The 23,868-nt window shown below is 42.1% G+C and overlaps 2 protein-coding genes across 2 annotated transcripts in view; one reads left to right on the top strand and one right to left on the bottom strand.

Annotated features, from left to right (window-relative positions):
- AVEN (apoptosis and caspase activation inhibitor) overlaps nucleotides 1-17,201 on the top strand; it is a 199,278-nt gene extending 182,077 nt beyond the window's left edge. The window contains exons 4-7 of the mRNA XM_053888723.1: nucleotides 10,847-10,917; nucleotides 12,732-12,827; nucleotides 15,601-15,952; nucleotides 16,729-17,201. Of these exons, the coding sequence (XP_053744698.1) occupies nucleotides 10,847-10,917; nucleotides 12,732-12,827; nucleotides 15,601-15,952; nucleotides 16,729-16,844 (635 nt within the window). The 3' untranslated portion in view covers nucleotides 16,845-17,201. The remainder of the gene's footprint in view (nucleotides 1-10,846; nucleotides 10,918-12,731; nucleotides 12,828-15,600; nucleotides 15,953-16,728) is intronic.
- Nucleotides 17,202-17,322: 121 nt separating this feature from the next.
- The window catches only part of RYR3 (ryanodine receptor 3), a 524,284-nt gene continuing 517,738 nt past the window's right edge, over nucleotides 17,323-23,868 (bottom strand). The window contains exons 99-103 of the mRNA XM_053889214.1: nucleotides 23,543-23,699; nucleotides 22,399-22,463; nucleotides 21,639-21,739; nucleotides 19,573-19,624; nucleotides 17,323-18,273 (exon numbers count right to left, since the gene is read on the bottom strand). Coding sequence (XP_053745189.1) covers nucleotides 18,178-18,273; nucleotides 19,573-19,624; nucleotides 21,639-21,739; nucleotides 22,399-22,463; nucleotides 23,543-23,699 — 471 coding nt within the window. The 3' untranslated portion in view covers nucleotides 17,323-18,177. The remainder of the gene's footprint in view (nucleotides 18,274-19,572; nucleotides 19,625-21,638; nucleotides 21,740-22,398; nucleotides 22,464-23,542; nucleotides 23,700-23,868) is intronic.

Genomic DNA, 23,868 nt, shown 5'->3' with positions numbered 1-23,868 from the left:
TCCTTATATGATTTTCAAAAGAGGCTTTATAGAATCTTACAAATGAGAATAGAAGCTGGAGGAAGAGGTGTCAGCAGTTAAAAGGTGTGAGTTTGGATTTTATACTAAGATGTGAATTAGTACCAGAGAGATGGTTTCAGTGAACTGAGGTACAGTAAGAAAATAATCAGACAAGTCAAAGATAAGACAATAGGAAGACTTGTTAATTCTTCACTTATGAGACTCTGGCATACGTTTAGCAGGTAAACAACAAATTGAAAGCAATCTCATATTCCTGATAGAAATGAGTGTTCAGACATTTTCTCCAGCAAACAGCAAACAGTGTCCTCTGAGGGTGTGCTTTGAGCCCTCTGTTCCATCGTCGGATTGCAGTCTTTGGTGCTTTTGATTATTTGACATTAACCTTGATGGAGAACTCTTCATTGCAAGAAGAAAACTTGGGCAGATTAAGGTAGAAAATAACCATGTTTGAGAGACATAAGTAATAATAAGGGTAGATTGATTTTCAAAATAGTACTCAGTATAGAGACAGGAAAATGAAACAATAAGGAGCAACGGATGATAGGCCACGGAATTCAGGCAAGGTTTGACTCTGCTAGGAGACCACATTGCTGAGTTTCAAAGTGAGCTTTGGAGAGTACTGTAGTACTAGTGGGATTGTGCTTTTTTCTGTATTACTGCACTGAAGTGTGTATGTGTGTGTGTGTGTGTGTGTGTGTGTGTGTACCTAAGCATCATTCTACAGGTGTCAGGCTATTTTCCAGGTAATGACAGTTTGACGTTGGCCTTGTTCTTCTTTCTCATCTCTCTCTGGAAGTGAATTGTGTGTCACTATAAGATTACTGATGGCATTAGAGGGCAGTCTACTTGAGGTATTAGTCATGGAACCTTTGATTATTTGTATGATGGTTTTTGCCAACTTTTGGGTGTCAGAAAGGCTATAAATAAAGTACAAATAAGCTGTTAGGTGGACTTAATCTTTTTTCCCCTTAAGTTTATTTATTTTGACAAAGCATAGGAGGAGCAGAAAAAGGGAAAGAGAGAGAATCCCAACCAGGCTCTACACTGTTAGCACTGAGCCTGACGTGGGGCTTGAACTTGTGAACTGTGAGATCATGGCTTGAGCCGGAAGCAAGAGTTGGATGCTTGACCGACTGAACCACTCAGGCATCCCTGGGCTGAATATGTTAAGTAAATCAACACCATAAGCATATCATTATGTGTATATAGGCATCAAACAAGAAAGGGACAGCACAAACCCTTCTAAAGGTTTAGGGAAGGAATTTAACCCTCCTTTTGTGTGTGTGTGTGTGTGTGTGTGTGTGTGTGTGTGTGTGTGTGTTTTGTGTAGCCCCTTCTTGACTTGTTCAACTCCAGATCTGAGAGCCAGGAGAGCAGGGAGCGTGTCTTATATATTTATATTATTAACACCCAATAGTGTTTGGCACATAGTTGTGCTGAAAATTGTATGAAAGAATGAAAAAGTTACTAAGTAAGTGAATTGTTACTCTTGAAGTTGAAGAAGTTACTAAATAAATGAATTGTTACTCCTAAAGTTGTTAACTTCACATATGCCCATTTCCCCTGAGAAAGGTAGTAAACTATTTCGGTAAAATTCTTACATTATGCCGGAAACTAGAAATTTATCCTACACTTACCTCAGATCAGAATTGGAGAAAAAAGCTGAAAGGCATGTATTCTCTAAAGTTAATTTTAACTACAGTTTGAGAAGTTTGGATGTTACAAGCATTTCACTGAAATAGAGACAACTCACACTTCAGTGAGCACAATCACTACCCTAGAAATTGACCCTTACTAACTACCCCTTGAGTAGGACCTTCTGATAATTTGTCAGAGAGGGTACAATTGACCCTTGACCATCACAGGGTTTGGGTGCCAACCCCCCGTGCAGCTAAAGGTCCATGTATAACATTTGACTCCCCTCCCCAATTTAACTACTACTGGCTACTGTTACTGGAAGCCTTACTGATTATGTAAACCATTAATACATATTCTGTATGTTATGTATATTATATATCATATACTTACAGCACAGTAAGCTAGAGAAAAGAAAATGTCAAGAAAGTCATGAGAAAATATTTACAGTATTGTATTTATTGAAAAAAATCATAAATGAACATGTGCAGTTCAAAACTGTGTTATTCAAAGTCAACTGTGCTTGCTTCCCCATCCCATACTCATTCTCTTTCTCTTCAAACCCCTGATTCTCATCTGGGCCAACAGCCACCTGGGAAGAAATCAATTATCCCACATTCCTTGTAGCTTAATAAAACAATATGCTACTGCCAAAAGAGAAATAAGTGGAAATGTTCTGTGGTGGTTTCTGGGAAAACATAACTGACAGATGGTGCATGCCTTTTGCCCGTTTTTCTTCAAGTCTTCTTGGATCTTGCTGTCTGGAATTTTAATGGGACAGCGGGAGCCCTGGTAATCATCTTAAATCATGGCGAGAAGAGTCTTCATAGGAATGGCAGAGCAATGAACTGGAAGAAACCTGGGCCACCATGCCAGCATTTGACTGCCTAAGTGTTAACTTCATTTGGTTGATAGAGATATAACTTCTTATCTTGTTTAAGCCATAAATTCGTAGGTCTTCATTACACACAGCCAGACCTAATCCTAAGGGACGCACTATTTTACTACAGGTCATTGTAACATCTTAAGATTCCATTGTTTGGCTGAGGATTGGTCCTTCATTTCTCTTACTTATTCTGCCTTGTCTAATCATTTGCTTCCATCTTGGAATTCTGTGCCAGGGTTTGATGTTGGCCTTGTTTCAGAAAATAATTGATCTTGAGGCGCCTAGGTGGCTCAGTCAGTTGAGCATCCAACTCTTGATTTCAGCTCAGGTCATGATCTCATGGTTCGTGGGTTCTAGACCTGCATCAGGCTCTGTGCTGACAGTGTGGAGCCTACTTGGAATTCTCTCCCTCTCTCTCTGCCTGTCCCCATTCCCACACTCTCTAAACAAACAAACAAACAAACAAACAAACTTAAGAAAAAAAAAAGAATTGATCTGACAGATTTTACGAGATTGTCTACAATGGTACAGGGTTAATACAGGATATTCACCAACTATTTTGTGAAAAACAGCTAGATTCTAAATTCCAGAATGTCAGCATCATCCTTCTCTCATAAAGCCTAGAACCCTCTTAGGGTACTTGAGTGTATTTGGCTTTTCCTTCAACATAATCCATGCAGATGGGAAAGCCACATTTTAGGGGCATTGGAAAGATAGGCACATCTTACTATGTAGTGCTCAATGTGGATATTTGATGCTCAGGGGCTTTTGGGGCCCCACATCTGGTGAGAAAGCTAATTATAGGTCACTGTTGAGCAGGAGGAGAGATTTTTCTTACCTCTCCTGTTATTTTGGCTCAGCCTAACTTTTTTATTAATCACTGTAGTGGCTTGTATAATATTTCTCACAAAGAGTTAGCTGTTGCTTTGTTTTGGGTAAATATCAAAGTGTTTGACATCTACATCTAGAAAAGTTCATCCATGGGAGCTAGTCTAGACATTGGGTGGCAAAGATTTTTTTATGTCCTTTAAGCTAAACTGTGGGTCATCTCTGGTGTGATCTGTGTCAGCCTGTGGATTTAGGATCCACCTTGACTTCCCAAATATCTCATAGATGAGAATAGAGAAATTCAGAGAGAATAAAAGGGTATATTTCATTTTCCTATAGCAGCCATCGTGATGACTATTTGGACTTACTCTCTTTCTATGAAGATTGTGAACTTGTCAGCCTAAGGAGTTCATTTGTGATTTCCCAGAGACCTATGTCCTGGTTGAGGGCATATTCTCAGGGCTGTATGGCAAATGTGATCATGATAAAGAGCCAGGAAAATGGAGCTTAAAACTAAGTATTCATTCAGAACTAGTGATATATTCCTCTTGCTTTCTAGACTTGGTTTCTGAAAGGATGCACTGCAACTTGGCCACTTGGGCCAGTTTTATGAGAAAGAGCTCCAAATACATAGGACAGATGTCAGTTATGGGAATTGGCTGCCACTACTGAATTAGTAGGTATTACTAGACTTGGGCACATCTTCTGTCTTTTGCGCTCACTCTTCATGTACACCTGATGTATATTGTTGGAACTGGGAATCTTAGTGGGTTCTTATTGCCCACATAAAGGTCGTTCCTTGTTATCCCACCTGAACTTCCTCTGGAGAGCTTCATGGTTGTATTAAGTGCTTTCAATTTTTTTGCTGGTGGGGCTGAAAGGGTAAGCTTATAATCCAAAGCTGTGTTATCTATGACTAGATGGTAAGCTCTTTGAAAGCATATTAATATGGTACTGTGGAATTCTAACAAGTGTAGTGTCCGCTTTGTTACTGATTCTAAGACTTGTGTTAGACCAATTTGGGAAGGAAGGCAGAGTGAGAATCCTGGGTATTGTAAATACAGTGACGGAGTTGGTCATCACCTTTATTTCTCCAGTGCTATCATTAGCAGAATACTACCATTAACAGAGTTCTGTGAAACTGTTTTATTTTTAAAAGTCGTATTGTGGTTATTTAAAGGAACCCCTGAAGTAATCCCTTTCCTAAAGTGAAGAATTATTTACTTTTGAGTTTGAATTTTCATATCTTCCAACATGTCAGCTTGTCTAATGTTAGTATATCAAATGTCATAAATATTTGTTACCTGTTTTTGTTCTAGGAAACTCAGACAGCCAAGAAGCCTAGTGGAAATAATTTTATTAATTATAGGTGTAATAACAAATGGTAGGACTCAAGAGGTGTTGGTGTTCAGCCATTAACTGACCATCTGGTTTTGGTTAGACCACTGAGCCTGTCTAGACCTAACGTTTCTCTATTCTTCTACAAAGGGAGGGTTATAATGAATGACACCTATGGTTCCGTGGTCCCAGCCTATGAGATCTATGCATATTTTGTCTTAAATGCGTTCTGAGAAGGTCTTCGCCCTCAAGAAATTTTAGCTTTTTTTTTTTTTTTTTTTTTTTTTAAGATTTCCTTCTTTGTGGCTAGTGGCTAGGTTCCAAAAGTAACATGTGCTTGTTGTTTACAAAGGAAAATTCAACTGGAAAATGTATTATGCAGAAAGGAAAGTCTCCTTTAATCCCAACCTCTGAGAGAGAATCATTCTTAAAATAGGTATATAATTATCTTGGCTTATTTCTATGCATATATTAGTATTTTTGTGATATATACATATGTGTATATAGCATGTGTGCATATGCATATTGCATGCATATATATCTTATTTATGCTGTACTAAAACTTGATTTTTTCAGGTAGCAGTTGAAATAATATCTTTGCACGTCAGTACATATAGTTACCTTATTTTTTTAATTGAGGTGTGATTGACATGTAATACTATGTTAGCTTTAAGTGTACACCATAATGATTCAACATTTGCATGTATTGTAAAATGATACCCACAAATCTACTTAACATCTGTTACATAGTTACAATTTTCTTTTCTTGTGATGAGAACTTTTAAGATCTACTCTCAGTAACTTTCAATTATGCAATACAGTAGGATTAACCATAGTCACCGTGCTGTACGTTACATAAGCTACCTTATTTTTCAAATGCCTCGTACAGTGTCACTAACTGAATATTGGAGGCACACCAAAATCATATTTTGGCCAAATGGTCAAGTGGTACGTCATATTTAGCTGAAACTAAAGCTAAATATCACTGTCATAGAATGGATGTCTGGAATACAAAAAAAAAATCTGAAAACTTAACAGAACTTAAAATTTTTTAATAAAAGGTTATAGTAGTCAGATTTAATTTTGACAATATATATTCTCCTTTTTACCTGGTGTTGGGTTATTCCTGCAGTCACTATAATATACTACACAGAGTATAGTACCGCTGATATTAATGTTGTCCCTCAGCAACTAACCTCGTCCTCTCCAATAATAACTAGGTAATAGTCTAGGTAAAGACTTACAACCTCATTAACCACTGGCCTTGGAGATTTGTGTGACGATCAAGAGTTTAATGGAAGGAATTTCAGAAATTGAAGCATTGTGCACTGCCAGAAACATACTCTCTCGATGTTTTTAGGAGCATACTTAAGATTGCTGCCAACACATATATCCAACTTTCTAATATTTTTGTTGCCTCATACAATTAGTTATTTGAAAAAAATCTGTCATTAACTTTGGCTCTAAAATTGTGGCAGTAAATTAATGTGGTTGACTTTCAAGATGTAACAGAATTGTTTCAATATCACGTGTATCTGTATCTTGGCTTTCCTTGCATATACACCAGCTTCCCCATGATTTCTGCGATAGAATGATACGAGACTTCTTATACGTTAGAAAAATGTGTATTCTCAAAGTATATCAGTTTCGTTTAAATCTGCCCCCTGCCTTATTTAGCAAATTCTAGTGAATAAATCATGTTCTTAATAAGCTATCATTGGATTTAGCAGGCCTGTGATTTTGGCATTCTTATCAAAGTAGAATATTAGGGGGCTTTTGTTGCTCAAGCAGCCTGTGTAACAGGTACTGGCTCTTCCTCCATCTTGTTTTAGGGTTTTGTGTAAGTACACAACAAGGCAGGCCCACAACCTCTTGTAACTCATGAAATTAGTCTTTGGCTGAAGGAGAAGGAGGAGGAGGAGGAGGAGGAGGAGGAGAAGGAGAAGAAGGAAGAAGGAAGGAAGGAAGGAAGGAAGGAAGGAAGGAAGGAAGGAAGAAAGAACGAACAGCACTCCTTTTATGCTTTCTAGTTCTGTCCATTACACTGTGCCTTAATTACCATCTGAACATACAGTGTGACCGAAACTTTGAATGCTTACAGCTCTTGAGACACCCATGTTTGTTCATTGTCAACCACAGTTAGCTGTCACTGTTCATTGGTTTCTACTTTATACTTCTCCATCTGGACTCACCATGTGAGTGTGAGACCAGGAACTCTTCCAACAAGAGAGTAAAGCAGGAGCAGGATTGAATAGATTGTTAAGGAACTGTGCTGTCTGTTTGAGAGAGTGTGAGCAGGGGAGGGGCTGAGGGGCCAGGGTTGGGGGGGGGAGGTAGGGGAGGGAGGGAGGGAGGGAGAGAGAGAGAGAGAGAGAGAGAGAGAGAGAGAGAGAGAGAGAATATCAATCTGAAGCAGGCTCCATACCTAGTGCGAAGAGCTGGACATGGGGCTTGATCCCACAAATCGGGAGATCACGGCCTGAGCCGAAACGTAGAGTCAGACGCTCAACTGATTGAGCCACCAGGTCCCCTGTGCTGTTTTACTTAAAGGAGGTCTACATGTCCAAATGTCTGATGCACAGGGTAGAGGAGTAGCACATTTGGTACTATCACCATTGTTTTTGTGCATGTTGCAGTATAATTGAGGAAGAAGAATTTCGGTAACACCTCTTCCAGAAGCACTCTTGAAATGCTAAGATTCATGATTTCCACAAGTCTGGATACTCTTTCACCTTCAGTGACAGGATCAGAGGGGTTGGCATTCTTTTGGAGGCATTTGAACAAGCTTATTTTTCAATGTTGGCCTCTCTACGATTTATTTATTATAATTTTAAAAATGTGTTTTTTGAAGTTTGATTACTGTAAGCAAATTGTGTTTTCAGCATCTCATTTTCCTCAAGCATTTTCTTCTTTGTATTTTTTATGTGTACATTTTATATGAATCATGATGACTTCGTGGATGTCATTGTGATTTTGTAGATTTTCCTATTCTTAAAATGTTTACATTGCTCAATTATAAAATCCATGTCTGATAAGTCAAATATCTTAACCTCTGTGGATCTTTTTAGGGTTTTATCCCCCCCTCCCCCCGTCACCTTAGTTTTTTGTTACCTTGGTCTCCTCTCCTGATATGCTTGATGGTTTTTAATGAACTCTGGACACTGTTTATGAAAAATAGTAGAGATAGTTTTAGGCTATTGATAATGTCATTTTCCTCCAAAAAGGATTTACTTTTGCTTCTTATGGGCAGAATCAGAGACTGAGATGATTTATAGCTTTGCCTCAGATTGTGGGAGGTCTGGCTTATTCCTACTTCATCCCCACCATTACTCCTTCTCCTTCTCCTTCTCCTTCTCCTTCTCCTTCTCCTTCTCCTTCTCCTTCTCCTTCTCCTTCTCCTTCTCCTTCTCCTTTCCCTTCTTCTCCTTCTCCTTCTCCTTCTCCTTCTCCTTCTCCTTCTCCTTCTCCTTCTCCTTCTCCTCCTTCTCCTCCTTCTCCTCCTTCTCCTCCTTCTCCTCCTTCTCCTCCTTCTCTTCCTTCTCCTCCTTCTCCTCCTTCTCCTCCTTCTCCTCCTTCTCCCCCTCCCCTTCCCCCTCCTCCTTCTCCTTCTCCTCCACCTCCTTCTCCTTCTCCTCCTCCTCCTCCTCCTCCTTCTCTTCCTCCCCCTTCTCTTCCTCCCCCCTCCTCTTCCTCCCCCCTCCTCCTCCCCCTCCTCCTTCTTCCTTTTAATGTTTATTTATTTATTTTTGAGAGAAAGCATGCAAATGGTGGAGGGGAGAGAATCCCAAGCAGGCTCCATGCACAGAGCTTGATGGGGTTCAATCTCACAACTGTGACCTGAGTCAAAATAAAAAGCTGGACACTCAACCAACTGAGCCACCCAGATGCCCCCCAACTCCCACTTCTAATATGTACTCATCAGGGCTCCCATGTGAATGTCTTGGGTTTTCCAAGATTCTTCCTCATCCTTGGGCCCTGAATTCCAATTTTTGTCTGCCCTGTACCATAAAACTAGCAAAAGCGCTCTGCATTCCCTGGTTGTTACTTTATGCTCAGTTCTTCAGTTTCTCAGGACCACCTGTGGGAATGAATAAATGCCTCAAAGGGAAAAGCAGTTCTAAATGTCAGGCTTACCTCCTTAGCTTCTCTTCTTTCTGAGACCTTTGTCGCTTGTGTGCTAAGTGGCTCTTTTTGGCCTAGTGTTCCTAAGCTGTTCTCAGTAAGAGGATTGGTTTACATCAAGCTATTTAGCCATTGTTGGAAACTTACCTGTATTTGAAAGTGAATATTCAAATATTAGACAGTCTAGCATGCCTTGTTTGTATTACTGATACCTTGTGCTGGTTATATATTATTCTATGCAGTCTTAGCATCATTTATAATGATTATAGCATTATTTATAATAGCATTATTATATAGCATTATTATATATTATATAGCATTATTTATAATATAGAAGTTCAGGAATGCCAAAAATAACAGTGAATATGGCATTCAGATATTTGGTCAAGTTTTAAAAAATCTACCAGATTGATTTTTAATTTATTCATATATGTGTATGTATATAATTATATATATAATATATATTTATATATATTAGCAAATGGTATTTCTTATTTTCACTCCTTTTCCTCTTTTTCTACTAGGTGGTTTATTCTGGTTGATTTGCAGAAGCTCTTTGTATGTAAGAGATATTAACCCTTTGCTTATATGTGCTATAAATGTTTATCATTAGCAAATACTGCTACATTTCAGATTTATTGAGGTTTTTGGTGGCCTTTTTATAGCTCTTTTTAAAAACTAATGTCACACAGATATTTATAAAGAGAGTACACAGATACAATCATAATATATATGTGCACATACTCATATCTATATATACATAAAAAACCTTATTATATCATTCAGATCCTTTATTGTCATAATTTTTGAGGGATCAAATTGATTTGCTGATGACTAAGAGTATTAACTTTACCCCTTCTAATAGTGGTGTTCTTGGTCCTTTTTGCTTTTAATTTGATCTTGCCAAATGTTCATATTTCTGACCCATGTGTTTTGGAAATGATGGGGGTAGTATAGGGTCTAATTTTATCTTTGTCTCTTTAATTTTGAATTCTTCACTTCCTTTTTCCTCTTTTAATTTAGAAGAATGGATTCTATGGTTAAGTCACCTGAGAGGTATCACAAAAGAGTATAAATATGATATGAATGGGTAGAAGTGTGTGGGTCTTCTAGACAAGGGGGGAGGATTGAAAATGAAAGAGCCTAGGATAGAATATGAAGTATGTTTGGAACGTGAAAAGAGGTCGACTCGAGCAGAAAGTCTGAAGAAATAGGAAGCAAACATGGGTTATTGAGGGAGGATCACATTTTGGAGAATCCTGAAAGCTAGGGAGAGAAAGAATTCTTCATGTATAAATTAGATGTTCTTAATGCAGATAACCAAATAAGTATGCATTTACAAAATAAGCCCTGTGTCAAAGCTTGCTGTCCAGGATCATCTTTCACGCTTGTTTATGCTGATCTTACGTGTTCATTTTCCTTTATTCCACGAGCTCAGAGCAGCGCACCAGGACTCACATGAACTAATTTTGTGCACCTTCTTTGAGTTTTACTTTGCATGTGACATTCTAACCAGGTGAGTTTTAGAGTGATGGTTGAGGACGGTCACCTCACCTGAGAGAGATAGTAAAAGTCTGTCATATCGTGGGTAAGTCTAGAATTTCTTTCCTTCAATTCGTTTCTTCTGCCTTTTCAGCTGCACCTGCTCCCCAAATCATAAATCTCTGTTTCCTTGCATACATTAAGCAGATGAGATGAAAATGTGCTAAATACGAGTAGATGGCCATGTCTGCAGGCCTGAACTATTTTGTTGCCTCTCGAATAGCATGGAGATGGTGGCTTACTGAGAACTGGGTGAAACGGTGAATGATGGCACCAACAATATTTTCAAGGGCACACACAGATTGCTGTGTAAGGATGTGGAAGCCAAGAACTTCAACTGAATGATGTCGCCGAATTCAGGACAGTTAGCTCTTTAGAAGTGGCACTTTTATGCCAGAGGGGAAATATAGAGAACTGAGCCTTTTCCTTTGGCTTTTGCATAAAATTGTGGGTTTTTTTTTCTTCTATCTCTAGGGGACTCATTCTCTCAGTTCCGCTTTGTCGAGGAGAAGGAGTGGGATGGTGAAGCGTCGTGTCCAAAACAGGTAAGATGGTTTGTCTCGAATGCGGGTTGGCTCTGCTCAAGGCTGGAGACTAACATCCTTACATTATTGTTGAGATAGAGTCTCCGTGTAGAAAAGAGTAGTCATTCATGTACAGTTTAGTCTCCGTTACAGAAACCGTTCAGAAAATGTCTGGGAAGCTTAAATTATACAGGTCTTTGAAGCTAGAGTTCACCTTTACACCTGGCCATCTGTGTGAATTCCTCACATAGACTGGGCTGCAAGGTAGTGAGTTTATAGTCATGATTTTTGTGTGGATTGCTCTGCCATTGGGCCTCTCTTCTTTCCCTTTCTGTGAAACTTCCCCTTGGAGTTGAAAAGTAATTTTTTCCCCCTCATACTGCTTTTGGTATCAGGTGAAAAAAATCCTCAAGTTTATAGCTTTAGATAACTCTTTATCTATAATTAGAAGAATAAAGCTATAAAAATAATGACAAATATCACAGAAGCCTTTCAGCGAATCCAGAAAGGCCAACCACCTCATTCGCTTTGTGTTCGTGCCATACTTCCATCCCAAGGAGTTTCGATTCTTTTCCAAGTGGGATTTGACTGATTGTTTCCATATGAGAGATGACAGGTGTTCTTAGCCTTTTACAAAGCACAGAGAATGAGTGGTGGCTTGTCATGGGCTCCCTGACTCCATGGCTAGGGCATACTGTCTGGTACAATGATTACACAATCTGTCCACAGCTTCAGGCAGGTGGCTGAATAGCAGACCTGAAGCCCAAGGGTCGGGCACCCTCCTCCCCATTCTGCTGTTAGCTCTGCACACATGCACACTGTAAGTGGTTCATTTTACCCCTGGACTGGTGTGATGTCTACTTGTTTGGGATGGGCATTGATTTACCACACTGTGCGGCGGGGGGTGTTACTTATAAAGTGACTGCCTGTCACTTTACATAGGGTATGTATTACCCCATGGAGAAAGTAGGGAATTAAAACTATTTGTCTGCTTGAGTCGGTGTGGGCAGATGCCTGAGGTGCAGTTTAGCATTCTAGGACAAATTGCAAACAGATAACCTCTCACATTTCAACTCCTTTTGGGCCGTGTTGACTCTCAGAGAATGTTTCAGTTATCCCGAGGGTTTCAAATAATCCTAAACTTCTTCATTCATCAGAACACTGAGAACTTGTTCTTTACTAGATATTTTATTAGATGCAGCCTGTTCAAAGGTGAACCAGCCAGAGACCGTGCTCGTGCATTGCCCTTAGCACGGTGGCTGACCTAAAGTAGATGATCAGTAAATATTTTTGTAATGAACGAAAAAGCGTGACATAAAATAAGTGATGTCATCAGTGAATGAAGATAATACGGTGGGGACCACTTTGGGCTGGCAGGGATGGAGAGCAGCACCCGGGGAAAGAGATCGGTGGCTGCGTCTCGGCAGAGGAGTGTGATTCTGGGGGGTCCTGTCAAGGGAGGAGAGCTGAAAGACCGGCCGTGCTGAGAGTCAGGATGTCATTGGGGTGCAGTGTTCCCAGAGGAGGGGGCTTCAGGGGTTGTCCTGGGCCAGTTAGTACCAGCAGTTTGATGTTCATTTTCTTCTGGGGGGAAGTTTAGCATGTGGGTAAGAGCACAGACCTTGGAGAGACACGCCTGAAGGTGGGTGTATCTTCGTTCTAGGACTTGGGTTGACTTGTTTCCTTCTCTTGTGTTCTCATCTGTCAAATGGAACTAATAATAGGATATAACTTGGGGTTATAATGATGGTTTATTTCTATCATCTTCTGCCTTTTTCTAAAAGGTCATTTGTAATCATCACCTGATATATCTGTAATTTTTTGTTTGTTGATAGAATTCGGCATTTTATGTGGACTGTGAGTCATTGGTTCGTGCCCTTCAAGAACTGCCTCTTTCGCTCCGACTCAATGTCGCTGCTGAATTGGTCCAGGTAAAAACCCCGATAGCATCTTCCAGCCAGTGTGGGTTAGGGCAGCAGAAGAAAAAACGAGTGAAAAATATCCCTCTGCAGAATGTCTCTCAGTGAGCTTTTCCTTTCGTAAATCTGAGGGTTTTGTATCAAGGTAGCATTTTGAAAAGTTTTAAGGGAGAATTAAGTAATTTTTAGAGTTTTTTTTTCTTTTCTTTCTTTCTTTTTTTTTTTTTTAACATTTTACATTTGAAACATTTTGAAGGATCAAAGGTAATGGAACTGAATGAAATGTAAAAAGATAAAGTCTAGCTGGTATTTTACTCACAAACTTATGTGCCAGACTCTTTGTTAGCACTAAGGGGTGATCAAACAGACATCGTTCCTGCTCTTTGGAGCTTAATCTGTTGGGAAATTGGAGTATCAAGCAAGTGACCCAATTGCGTTAAGTCCTACGAAGGAGAAGCCTAGTGTGCTGTGAGCATACGTAATAACGAACCCGATCTACTTTGGTGTGCTTAAGAATGCCTTTCCTGCAGGAGTGTCTGATTAGCTGAGATCCAAAGTAGAACAACGTCTGAGTTGGAATTTAAAGAAGAGTGACCCAACTGGATCTACCTTGGCAATACTGCTCATAATGATAATAGCAAGGGCCATTCTGGCTGCAGGATAGTGGAGAGTGGACTAGGGAAATAGGCAGAAGTGTCTGGTAAATGTGTGTGTGCGGGCACGTGGTGGAGGAGAGTGGAGGAGGGGAAGCAAAACAGGAGGCCGCTGCACGGGTCCCATGGGATCCCTGTGTGATCGTGTTGCTGGGGCTAGGGTGATGATGGTGGAGGTGACAGAGAGCTTGACTTTACTTTTGAGCACCTGTGGGTAAAACTGGCAGGACTTGGTCAAGTACTGGAAATGGAGAGCAAGCGAAGAATTGTTCTAGGCTCTGCAGCTTGTGCACCTAGACGGTGGGGCAGCATCAGGAAAGGCGAGGTTGGGACATTACGGGTTTGTGCCTCTGAGATAGCAAAGTGCAAACAGTAGTTGGATAGAGAAATTGATGGTGCAGAATTAAGGGCTGAAAACATAAATGTAGGAGACACCAGCGTAAGACAGCAGTTGAATAATGAACTGAGACGAGGAGACCCAGTGGATGATACTAGAGGAACTTGAAAATGTTAATTGTGGCTCCACTGAATTTTTTAAAAAGCGAAACCCTGAGCAGTCCTAATTGTGAATAGAATCGCGGCAACTAAAATGATCAGCTTCATTCTGCACCTGAATGTGATGCTACGCTGGAGCAGATGCACAAATTGGTTACCCACGCGGGTTGAATTCAGGGCTGGAGGACAGTTAAGGGCAGGGCAGAGAAGTAGAGAGGACGGCATTTGCCTCTAAGGGGGAATCGCCATGGAGCTTTAGAAGTGTTTGGGGTTTTCTTATGGATTGGGAAACCACTGCTGTCTCTGCTGGGTGTCCAGAGATGTTCCAAGTCCCGCCATGCATCGTTGGGTCCCCCAGAATGAGAAATGGTTGTTAGCACTACACATCAGGGTAGCACTGAGATGAAGGTGATGGGGCCTCAGGACTTAGGGAGAAACAGGAAGCGCTGTGAGCATTTGAAAGTGAGGGTGTCGTATCAGTGGAGGCCTTAGAAGAAAGGTATGAAACAATCACAGGAACTTTGAAAACCCGGGTCCTAGTTTTAAATCTCACCCCACCCCACCCAGTGATGTAGAGCAAACTGTGTGTGCACATTTGAATTACTGGGAGAGTTTAAAAAGCAACACCAGACACCCAATCCAGAACAAATTCAAGGACTCCAGGATTATAATGAAAGACCACATCCCAGCTTTATCTTGCACACTGAGAATGATGAATATTTATGTGTCAAGCCATAGTGCTCTGAAAGCCCTGAGGGGTCATTAGCAAGCTGGATCTGCTCAGGATGCTTAAATGCAGGGACAGGTTTGCCAACAGTAGTTGAACCTCATTCTCCATCTACCCACCCTGCTGCCATGCTGGTCACCCCATACCTCCCCGCCTCCCCACCAGAACGGAGCTTCTCAGTCTTCGCTCCACATTACAGTCCCCTGAAGAGTTAACTTTTGTTAAGTCATTACAGAAAGGTGCACGCATAAGTATGTATAACCATGGAATCTGCATCCAGAGCAAGAATCAGAATATTGCCAGCACCCCAGAAGCCACCCCTCCCTCGAGTCACTACTGCCCTAAAAACTACTATCCTGATTCCTAATACTAAAGATTAGTTTTGCCCATTTTTGTACTTTTTACGAATGTAATCGAGTATGTTTTCTTTCCTGTCTGGCATTTTTTACTCAAATGTTAGCAAGCGTCCCTCTTATCTTGGGGAGCTTGTCCCTTCACCTTTCTTATTCACACATTGATTGGCTGATTGCTTCTCGGTGCCTTTTACAGATGTTTATGTCCTCACAGATGGAAGTATACATACATTCATATAGACCTGTGGTGCTGCCAGCTCTCAGGGCAGTTATAGAAAGACATGGCCCTTTTGATTTCAACTCTGAGTTAGCACACAGTGGAGGTGGGGCAGAGGGGGAGGCCCAGCCCTGTTGTGTTTCAGTGAGGTCTCCCATGTTTTAGCCCCCATCAGTAAGGAAGGGTGCTGGGGCAGGGCCTGAATTCGAGACCCTTTGTGGACTTGCTGTCTGGATAGAATTAGCCATTGCCCAAAGTTTGGCTTCCTTTGTTTTTGTTTCTGCTTAAGCAAATGTGGCAGGACTCAAGATTTTTTTAACTCTTTATGCTTCTCTTTCAGACCACCCTTCCTTTAGAGCTTCCTCAGGTGAAACCAAAGAGAAATGATGAAGGCAAGGGACGAGGGATGCAGTTAAAAGGGCCCTTGGGGCCTGGAGGAAGGGGGTCTGCTGAGCTGAAGTCTGTTGCTGCTGGCTGCCCCATGTACCTGGGTAAAGATAGCCCAGGTCCCACAAAGGGTTCCCGGGAACCCACTGGCCCACTGCAGTCAGCAGCAGGCCCCTTGGAGGAAGAGTTAGATCTGCTGCTGAGTTTAGATGCACCTATAAAAGAGGGAGAGAACATCTTACCAGACCAGACATCTCAGGACCGAGGATCTGAGAAAGATGGGGAGGTGGCCCCAGAAGAAAAAGGTATGGCTTCCATTTGATTCCCTATCCCTCTTCCTGTTTTTCTGCAAACAGCCCCACCTGCGTCCCATCCATACACATCTCCATCAGCGTCTGACATCGATCTGCTGTGGTCCGTGGACATCTATTTCTGTGCTCATATCCCCACTTCCCCCTGAGCTGACCTTTCTGACACCCTTCCTCCTACTCGATACACCCGGCTTCCAAAGCTGCTACCTGCCTGACTGCAATATTAAACCCGAGGCTGCAGATTGAACTCGCGCTATAAAAAGGCATTAAGCTTCTGGTCCTCAGCTGTGCATCAGCAGGCCTTTTAATCGACTATCTGAACAGGCCAGTTAACCAACTCTCCAGACTTCTTGCTTGCTATTTCGATCTTATTTTTTACAAAAGAGCACTCCCTCCCTTGTGTGCGCTCTGCAAGACAGTGGCCCGTCTGATAGGGAGAGGCCGAGGGTGACTGCTGCATCCACACACTGCCTTTGAGAACCTTTGAAGACTTTCCAGGAGTGCTACAATAGTCAAAAGAAAACTGAGCTGTTGGTCTTTTTTAAGAAACTAGTGAACGGTAAAAGGCAACTTCAGAATAACTAGAGGGGCAAATCTCTACCCCATTTATTGTGAGGATATTACTGTAACTGATTGAATAACAGAACGTTTCCCCTTGTTGTAAGCAAACAGGTAGGGCTGACTTCTGTCATGGAACAAGCCCCAAGGCAGCCTTAACCCTCACTCTGGGGACCAATGTGCAGTTGTTAACACTGCTTTTATTTCCCCAGCTCCTGCAGAGCCCTCTGTGGTGGAAGAAAAGAACGTGGAACCGGAGCAAGCAAGTACATCAAAAACTGTTACCGAGGAAGAGCTTGAAGACTGGTTGGACAGCATGATTTCCTAACGTATAGAAAGAAAAACGAAAAAAAGTGCCTGAAGCAAATTTTGGTGGCCTTGTCAGCAAGGGCGGGCCCAAGGCTGTCCTTCCAGAACAGCTGGTTTACAAGCATGCCCCACGCCGTCAACGCTTGCCGCGGTACAGCCTACCTCTGTGTTCCACAACATGAGACTATACCTTTAAGAGGCTCCTTGCATTTGTTCTCTGGCTTAGTGATCTAGTAGATCCCTTAAGGGCAGGGGATGTTAGGGCTCTTGTTTCCAGCCTCCTTCCTTTCAATGTTTATGGCAGAACAGGTGCTGCTGATAGACACAAGCAACAAGGCATGCATTTGGCCCAAATAAATGAACGCTGGTGTGTGGACTTCCTTTCTTTCCTGGGTGGGGTTTTAGGCCATTTGTGTCGTGTCCCTCTTCCCAGCTGTCCCAGTGCGGCTGCGGAGTCAGCCGCAAGAGGTGCAACGCAAGACGCCAACACCAGAGAGTGGGGTGTATTACTTTATTGCAGTGGGCACTTCCTTTGATTTAAGGAGATTCACCTAAACACAGCAGCTCCACTACTTACAAGGGGACCAGAAAGCAGTACTCAATTTGGCATAAGATTGAACTTTTTCTGGATTTTCAGTACAGTACTTCTAATAACAGCAGTTGACAAGCTGTTACTGGAAAAAAAAATTATATGAATAACCTTCAAGTGCAGTTTCATAAAGACAGAAGATCACAACTAATTAATGGAACTATGTCCATCTGGGACATAAACATAAAAAATTTGCATAGCTATATCTAAAGAGATTTTTTTAAGGCACTTAATCGATATTTCAGTGTCGACAAAGTGTGTTTTTTTTTTTTTCTATTTCTGTAACTGCTTAAAGCTTTTCAAGCTGATTCTGAATACATTCACTAGCAAGTACCATGGGAGAAATTTGCAGTTAAAATGATTTTTGTAGTTCAGATCATGAGTCACTAGTGGATACTGTCATGTGACATTCAAGTGTGTAAAATTTCAGGTACAGTCTGTTGAAGACTTCATATTTCTAGTCCTTTCCTCAGTGACTGCCATTGTGACAAACCAGTTCCATTACAACTGAAAAACTTGAAGGTATTCAATTATAGTTTCCTGGCTTCTTTGCCCTCTTTTCACATTTTGAGAGGTTGTCTCCCACAGGGCTATGTCCATTAGGCACAAAAAGCCAAATCAATTCCACGATCTCACATATTTTTAACAAACACTTTCTCATAAGGGAGGCATTTAGAATATGTCACATTTCAATTATTTTGCAGAACTGTAAAAGGATTTATTCCACTGGAAGTTGTCCAGAACTGTGGAGTTTCTTTCTGATTTATCCAAGCTGATCTTCATATTGTTTCCGAAAGCAGTCACCAGCTGGGAAGAAATCCCAACACCTTTCTTGGTACATCTTCCAGACATAAGATTCCTGAAACAATGGGAACAAAGGGTACTTCTTTTGAAACCACAGTAAGCTAAAACCTGCATTGTTTTTACTCTGTAGATATCCCTTTGGGAATGGTGGGGGGGGGGTTCATTTATATGAGGCCCAACTAGAACCTTCTTCCTTGCTCTGTTCCCAGCCTAGACTATTTTGAGAGCAAAACGTCATTCCCTACCCGACTCCTCCTTCCTTCCCCCGCAAAACTCACAACACTGAACACCATGCAATGATTGCCAGTAAATTGCTTAAAGATCTAGAAATAAGCTCATTCTATGCCACTGGTACTTGGTAGTAGGCAGAATAATGCACAATGAGGGGACAGTGAGTGCTAGCTCGGGCAGACACCTGGGGCACTGAAGGCAGATCCAGAACCAAGTGCCTCACAAGTGTGTGAGCTGTGAAGTTTTCCTACAACTCTGATGATGTTGGAATACTTGATAACCTACCTTCTTTTCCCTTGTTCTCTATCTTTGCATTTCTTTATCCTAGTCACAGAATCCCTTTTGACACATACTTTCACTCATACTATCCACACCTCCACATTCCCTGCGTCACCCACACATGAGGTGGTTATCTTTCTCAGGCTGTCTCTCAAACCATTTTACTCTCTTTGTTAAGCCGCCCACTCAGCTTCTCCTTGTCTTTTTCTCTGTAATGTTCTCCCCACCTCCAGCTATTCTACTCTGAAGCAGTAACCATAAGGGTTTAGAAAATGTCAGTGTTAGCTGGGAAGGATAACCAGAAAGTCTTGAGGAATAGACGGGAGTTGCCTTAGGATGTGGGGTTTCTCAGGTCACAAAGAGATGGCAGAATAACACAGAGGAAGAACGCATGTGAGACGCTAAGGGAAACATCGGTCTACTTCAGACATTCGATGCTCTGGTGAGTCTCAAGGCTTCTGAAAAGGAAACTCAATGCAGGGCTATGATTTTTTTTTTTAAATCAAAGAATTATTTTATTATTTCTTTTGTTTTAAGCTCATGCCATTTTCTTTTTGTTGTTATTACAAAAGCAATTTAAATCATGACCGAAAGTCAGAAAACGTAGCCAAACAAAAAAACCAACACTCATAACCCACCAGCCAGAGAGACAAGCATTGCTAACACTTCTGTGACAAGACTTTCAGACCATTTTCCTCACTGGCTATGAGTTCAGGTAGCAGGGGAAGAGTGGTGTTTTGTCACATGTTTTCTAATCCAACGTAATATATTTAGTCAATCTAATTCTAAGTGCAGAAAACTCTAGACTGCAGGGCTATGATTCTTAAGATATTTTATTTCTCACCTGACCCGTGTGTTCTGTTTCATCTTTGTTAATCAGATACATCAGGAAGAACCTGGAACAAGAGAAAAAAGGTATAAGTGAGAAAAAGACATTAGTTTGGTTACTCTTTGTGAGGAGAAATTCTTTTGTCCCTAAACCTTGAGCTAAGACAATTTATGAGGAAGCATTTTGGCCCTCTTCTTAAAAAGCCCTAAACAACCAAATGGTGACTAAAACGCTCTTAATAGGTGAACGTAGAACTGAAATGACGTGTGTGTGTAAGGATAGGTCATGGAAAAGGTAGAAAGTATTTAACGTCCTTAAGTTGCTGCGACTCTTCCAGAAATAGTTTTGTTTGTATTATGGATACCCGAGAAAAGTCCACGTAGTCTCACTTGTTCTAACTGTGATGGGTCTGAGGTTTGGGTCTGTTTTTCTGGAACACACAAGGATCCATGGAGGCGGGGGCTGATCATTCAGCTCACAGTGCATGATCTCAGAGACCACTTCCAAACGAGCCAGTCTCTTGCCCTCTGAGTATAGGACTGTGAGGCTGGAGGCGGGGAGGACCCGGGCCCCAGATTTCACATCCTTGGGGGTGTCCTTAGGGTTATAGCTTCAGAAGCTATGAACAGATTTGGTTCCTTTCTCCCTTTTCCTTGATCAGACTAAGAAGAAGGTATGGCCAGTAGCTTTATGAGGTCTGATACCCGGGCATGTAGGACATTACTCCTTTCCTCGCACACTTATTTGACAAAGCACTGTTTCTAGGGGGAGTTTCAAACATGAATAAGGGGGTTCTCTCAAGCTTGCTGCTAGAGCTGCACAGAGCCAGAAGGGACATTGTTACAATACATAGTGCTCTGGGAAGACGTAAAAGCGGGCCACATAGCACCATTTGACATTCCTCTATTCACAAGTCCTCACAAATGCTCCCTTTTTATAGAAGGACATCCATCCCAGTCACCTCCATTGAGATGAAAACTCTTAGAATGAACAATCATGAATACTCACGACTTGTAGGGTATGCTAAAGTTTTTTTAGTTTTTGTTCTCGTTAGGATTTTTTTTAATTTGTGTTTTCGTCTTGAACTCACATTCTAGGGAAAAAAAAATATGTCTTTGCTACTTCTCTTTAACAATAACACCTTTCCCAAAGGCTAGGGCTGTTCCATCCTCAAGAGAGGTTAGTTTTTCCGCAACAATAAAATGTTGACTCGGGGAAGAGCTAAGCCAGGGAGCGGCTTTTTTTCTTTTCTTGAAAATGATCACGGAGAGAAGCTGTATAGTCAGGTACTCTATATTCTCTAAGGTACAGGATTCGTACACAGTGCATGGCACACAACAGGCTCTGAATAACTTGTTCTTGAGTGAATGCTCTGCCTCAGAACAAGTCCATACTTACTGGAGCTTCCAGGGGGCCAAGCTCTAGGTGCTGGGACACCCACACCCACAACTATCCCATGCTTGCAGAGCTCATATGTTCAAGGAGAGGACGGGCAGGGTGAGGCCTGCAAACTGACCATGGAATCCAACAAAACGCAGGGTGCCAACCGCCCTGATGGAGGCCCCTGTGGCGTGGTGGGAAGGCCTGACCAGAATGGGATCACCGGAGAATGGGAAGAGAAAAAAAAGGGAGGCGGTAAACACAGACATTTTAAGTTTTGCTGGAAAGGAAAGAAAGAAGCAGGGCAATAATAGCTGGAAGTAAAAGTAGGGCTGTAGCCTTTGTGCTTTGTTTAGGATTTTCAAAGAGAATGCATGTATGGTGATAGGAAAAGTCCAGTAGAGAAAGAGAAATGGCTGTAGCGATGTATGGGGTCTGATCCTGGGTGGAGGGGCTGACCGTGGCTAGCAGTAGGAACGGCCCACAGCCCCCATCTGTCAACACCCGGGAGAGGCAGAGAATAGAGACAAAGGTGCAGGCTCTTGGGGGCTCCTTGAAGTTTTTTCCTAATCACCTCTCCTTTTTCAGAGGAATAGGCAGAAATGGCACCCACAGAGGGGACACTGAGGACACAACTGTTTATTTTAATCTGCCACTCCTTCCCCCGGCCACTGGCCCCTCCGTTGATCAAGGGTACTCACAAATAGTTGGCTAAGTTGTGCTCCTGTAAGGTGTGTGTTTCAAAACCATGAGGGGTCGTGTCAAAGTAGTCATTGCCAATCCCGCAGATGAAACATTTAGTCTAAGAAGAATAAGAGAAGCAGTGAAGGCATTAGCAAACATGACATTACAGGTGGGAGGAAAGAAAGGGGTGATGATCTCTGACTGAACTGATAGCCAATGAAGGATACTTCTCTCCTTAATGTGTCGGGCTATTAGTCGTCTACTTCACAGGGTCCCATACCTAGCTCCTTGCTAGCTGAGGATGCTTGCTCCTGCCCAAGCGGGGGACGTGGTGAAGGCACCAGGGTGGCAGGCTGGGGATGGATAGGGTAGGGTGCAGAGGAGAGAGGGTGGCACAGAAGAAATGCCCAGAGCTGGCAGACAGGTGCAGGGAGGGAACAGGGCAGGGAAGGCAAACAAAACTTTATTGGTAATTTGCCTAAAATTTGTCTGGCCCTTGGTAATAGCAGACCCTATTATTTAAAAAGTCCCTTTACGGGGCACCTGGGTGGCTCGGTTGAGGGTCGGGCTTCGGCTCAGGTCATGATCTTGTGGTTCGCGAGTTCAAGCCCCACAATGGGCTCACTGCTGTCAGCTCAGAGCCCACTTCGGATCCTCTGTCCCCTCTTTCTGCCCCTCCCCCTCTTGCGCTCTCTCAAAAATAAAGGTTTTTTTTTTTTTTTTTTTAATGTTTTACTATAAGCTACAAAAATAGAGTTGGAACTAGCCGAACATTACCTCCATATCTTCTCGCACCTGTTCCTGCTGGTCTCTTAGCTCTCCAAAAGCATCAATAATAAGACCTGACATTTTAAATACAAAGACAGATAAAGTGTTTAGAATACTCTGTTTAGTGGCTCAGGGCAGTGGTTCAATTGTTGAGGCCACAGTGTTTTGACAAAAAGTGAATTATCAAGGCTGATTAAAGCAAAATCAGAAAAAATAGTTGGGTTTTCAAGTGTTGCATCCAGGCTAACCATTTCTCATTGTTCCTCTTCCTCCACCTTCCTGCAGTATTGGATGCTAACCACAGACTTCGTGACCCACTTGGCTCTCCCCTAGTCCTTCCCTGTTCTATGTTGCTTGGCCATTCCGTTTCCAGTCCTGTGGGCTCTTCCTCTTCTCTAGCCCCTTAGGGAGTGATGTAAATCAGGATTCCTCTTCAGGTTCTTTGCTTTTGCTTCCGGAGCATCTCCTCTCCATTCACATCTTTGATCACCACCACCAGCACTGATGTATCCCATTTGTACTGTTGCATTCGTGTTTATTTTATGTGTGCTTATTATTCATTATTTCTATCCTATTCCATTCCTGACAGGTCTCTTGAAAGACTTACTACAGTTACCCGCTTATTAGCCCTCAACACCCGCATGTTTATAGGTAGCTCAACTTGGTGTGACTCCAACTAAATTCATCATCTTCCTCTAATTCCTGACAAGTTGTTGACTACAATAGCAGTACCCCTCCCCGCAAAAGATAAAAAAACAAAACAAAACAAACACGTCACTCTCTCATAGCTCCTTTCTCTGCTCCTTCCCCACCCTAATGCCTGGGAAGAAAAATAAGGGCAGGAACCATGAGGCTGTGGGACAAGACTAGCCACAGGAGGGATCTAGGAAGCAGAAGGAGAAGGAAACAACCAGAGTGGGGGATAATAGGGGGGAGGGGGAGTCCTCCCGTGGCATTCTCAAGTTTCTTATGTCAGTGCCCCTATCTTTGGCTCTATGTACAGCCAAATCCTTGCATACAGGAGATAGTCAATAAATATTTACTGAATTAACAAGTAAATAAATGTCCAAACCTCTATACAAAATGTCACAGACACAGAGCAAGAAAGAACTAGATCTAATAAGCCCTGTTCATATTTAACTGGCAACCCTACCTTGAATGATGGCCAGCAAGATGACAATGACAAAGAAGAAGAATGTGATGTCAAAGACAATGCGGTACATTTCGTAAGGATCACCAGCAGGGTCTTCAATTTCGTCGCCAATGCCGCCTCCTGCTCTTACTCCCACATACATGTGGAATAGGTAACACTAGAGAAGAACAACAGTGGCAATTCAGGTAAAAGTCACGGAGCTCTGTCTTTAGCAAGATGGTCCGAACCTTCACCTGCGCGAGGCAGGACAGAGCCCTCTCCAGTGATGTCAGTATTCTGCTGCCAGCTGCTGTCCTCTGCACCCTCTGGTCAGTGTGCGGTGTCCA

The sequence above is a fragment of the Panthera pardus genome, unplaced genomic scaffold (genome assembly GCF_024362965.1).
Source record: "Panthera pardus isolate Hobbes unplaced genomic scaffold, ASM2436296v1 HiC_scaffold_24, whole genome shotgun sequence".
NCBI lineage: Eukaryota > Metazoa > Chordata > Mammalia > Carnivora > Felidae > Panthera > Panthera pardus.
This window is presented reverse-complemented; position numbering and strand designations above follow the sequence as displayed.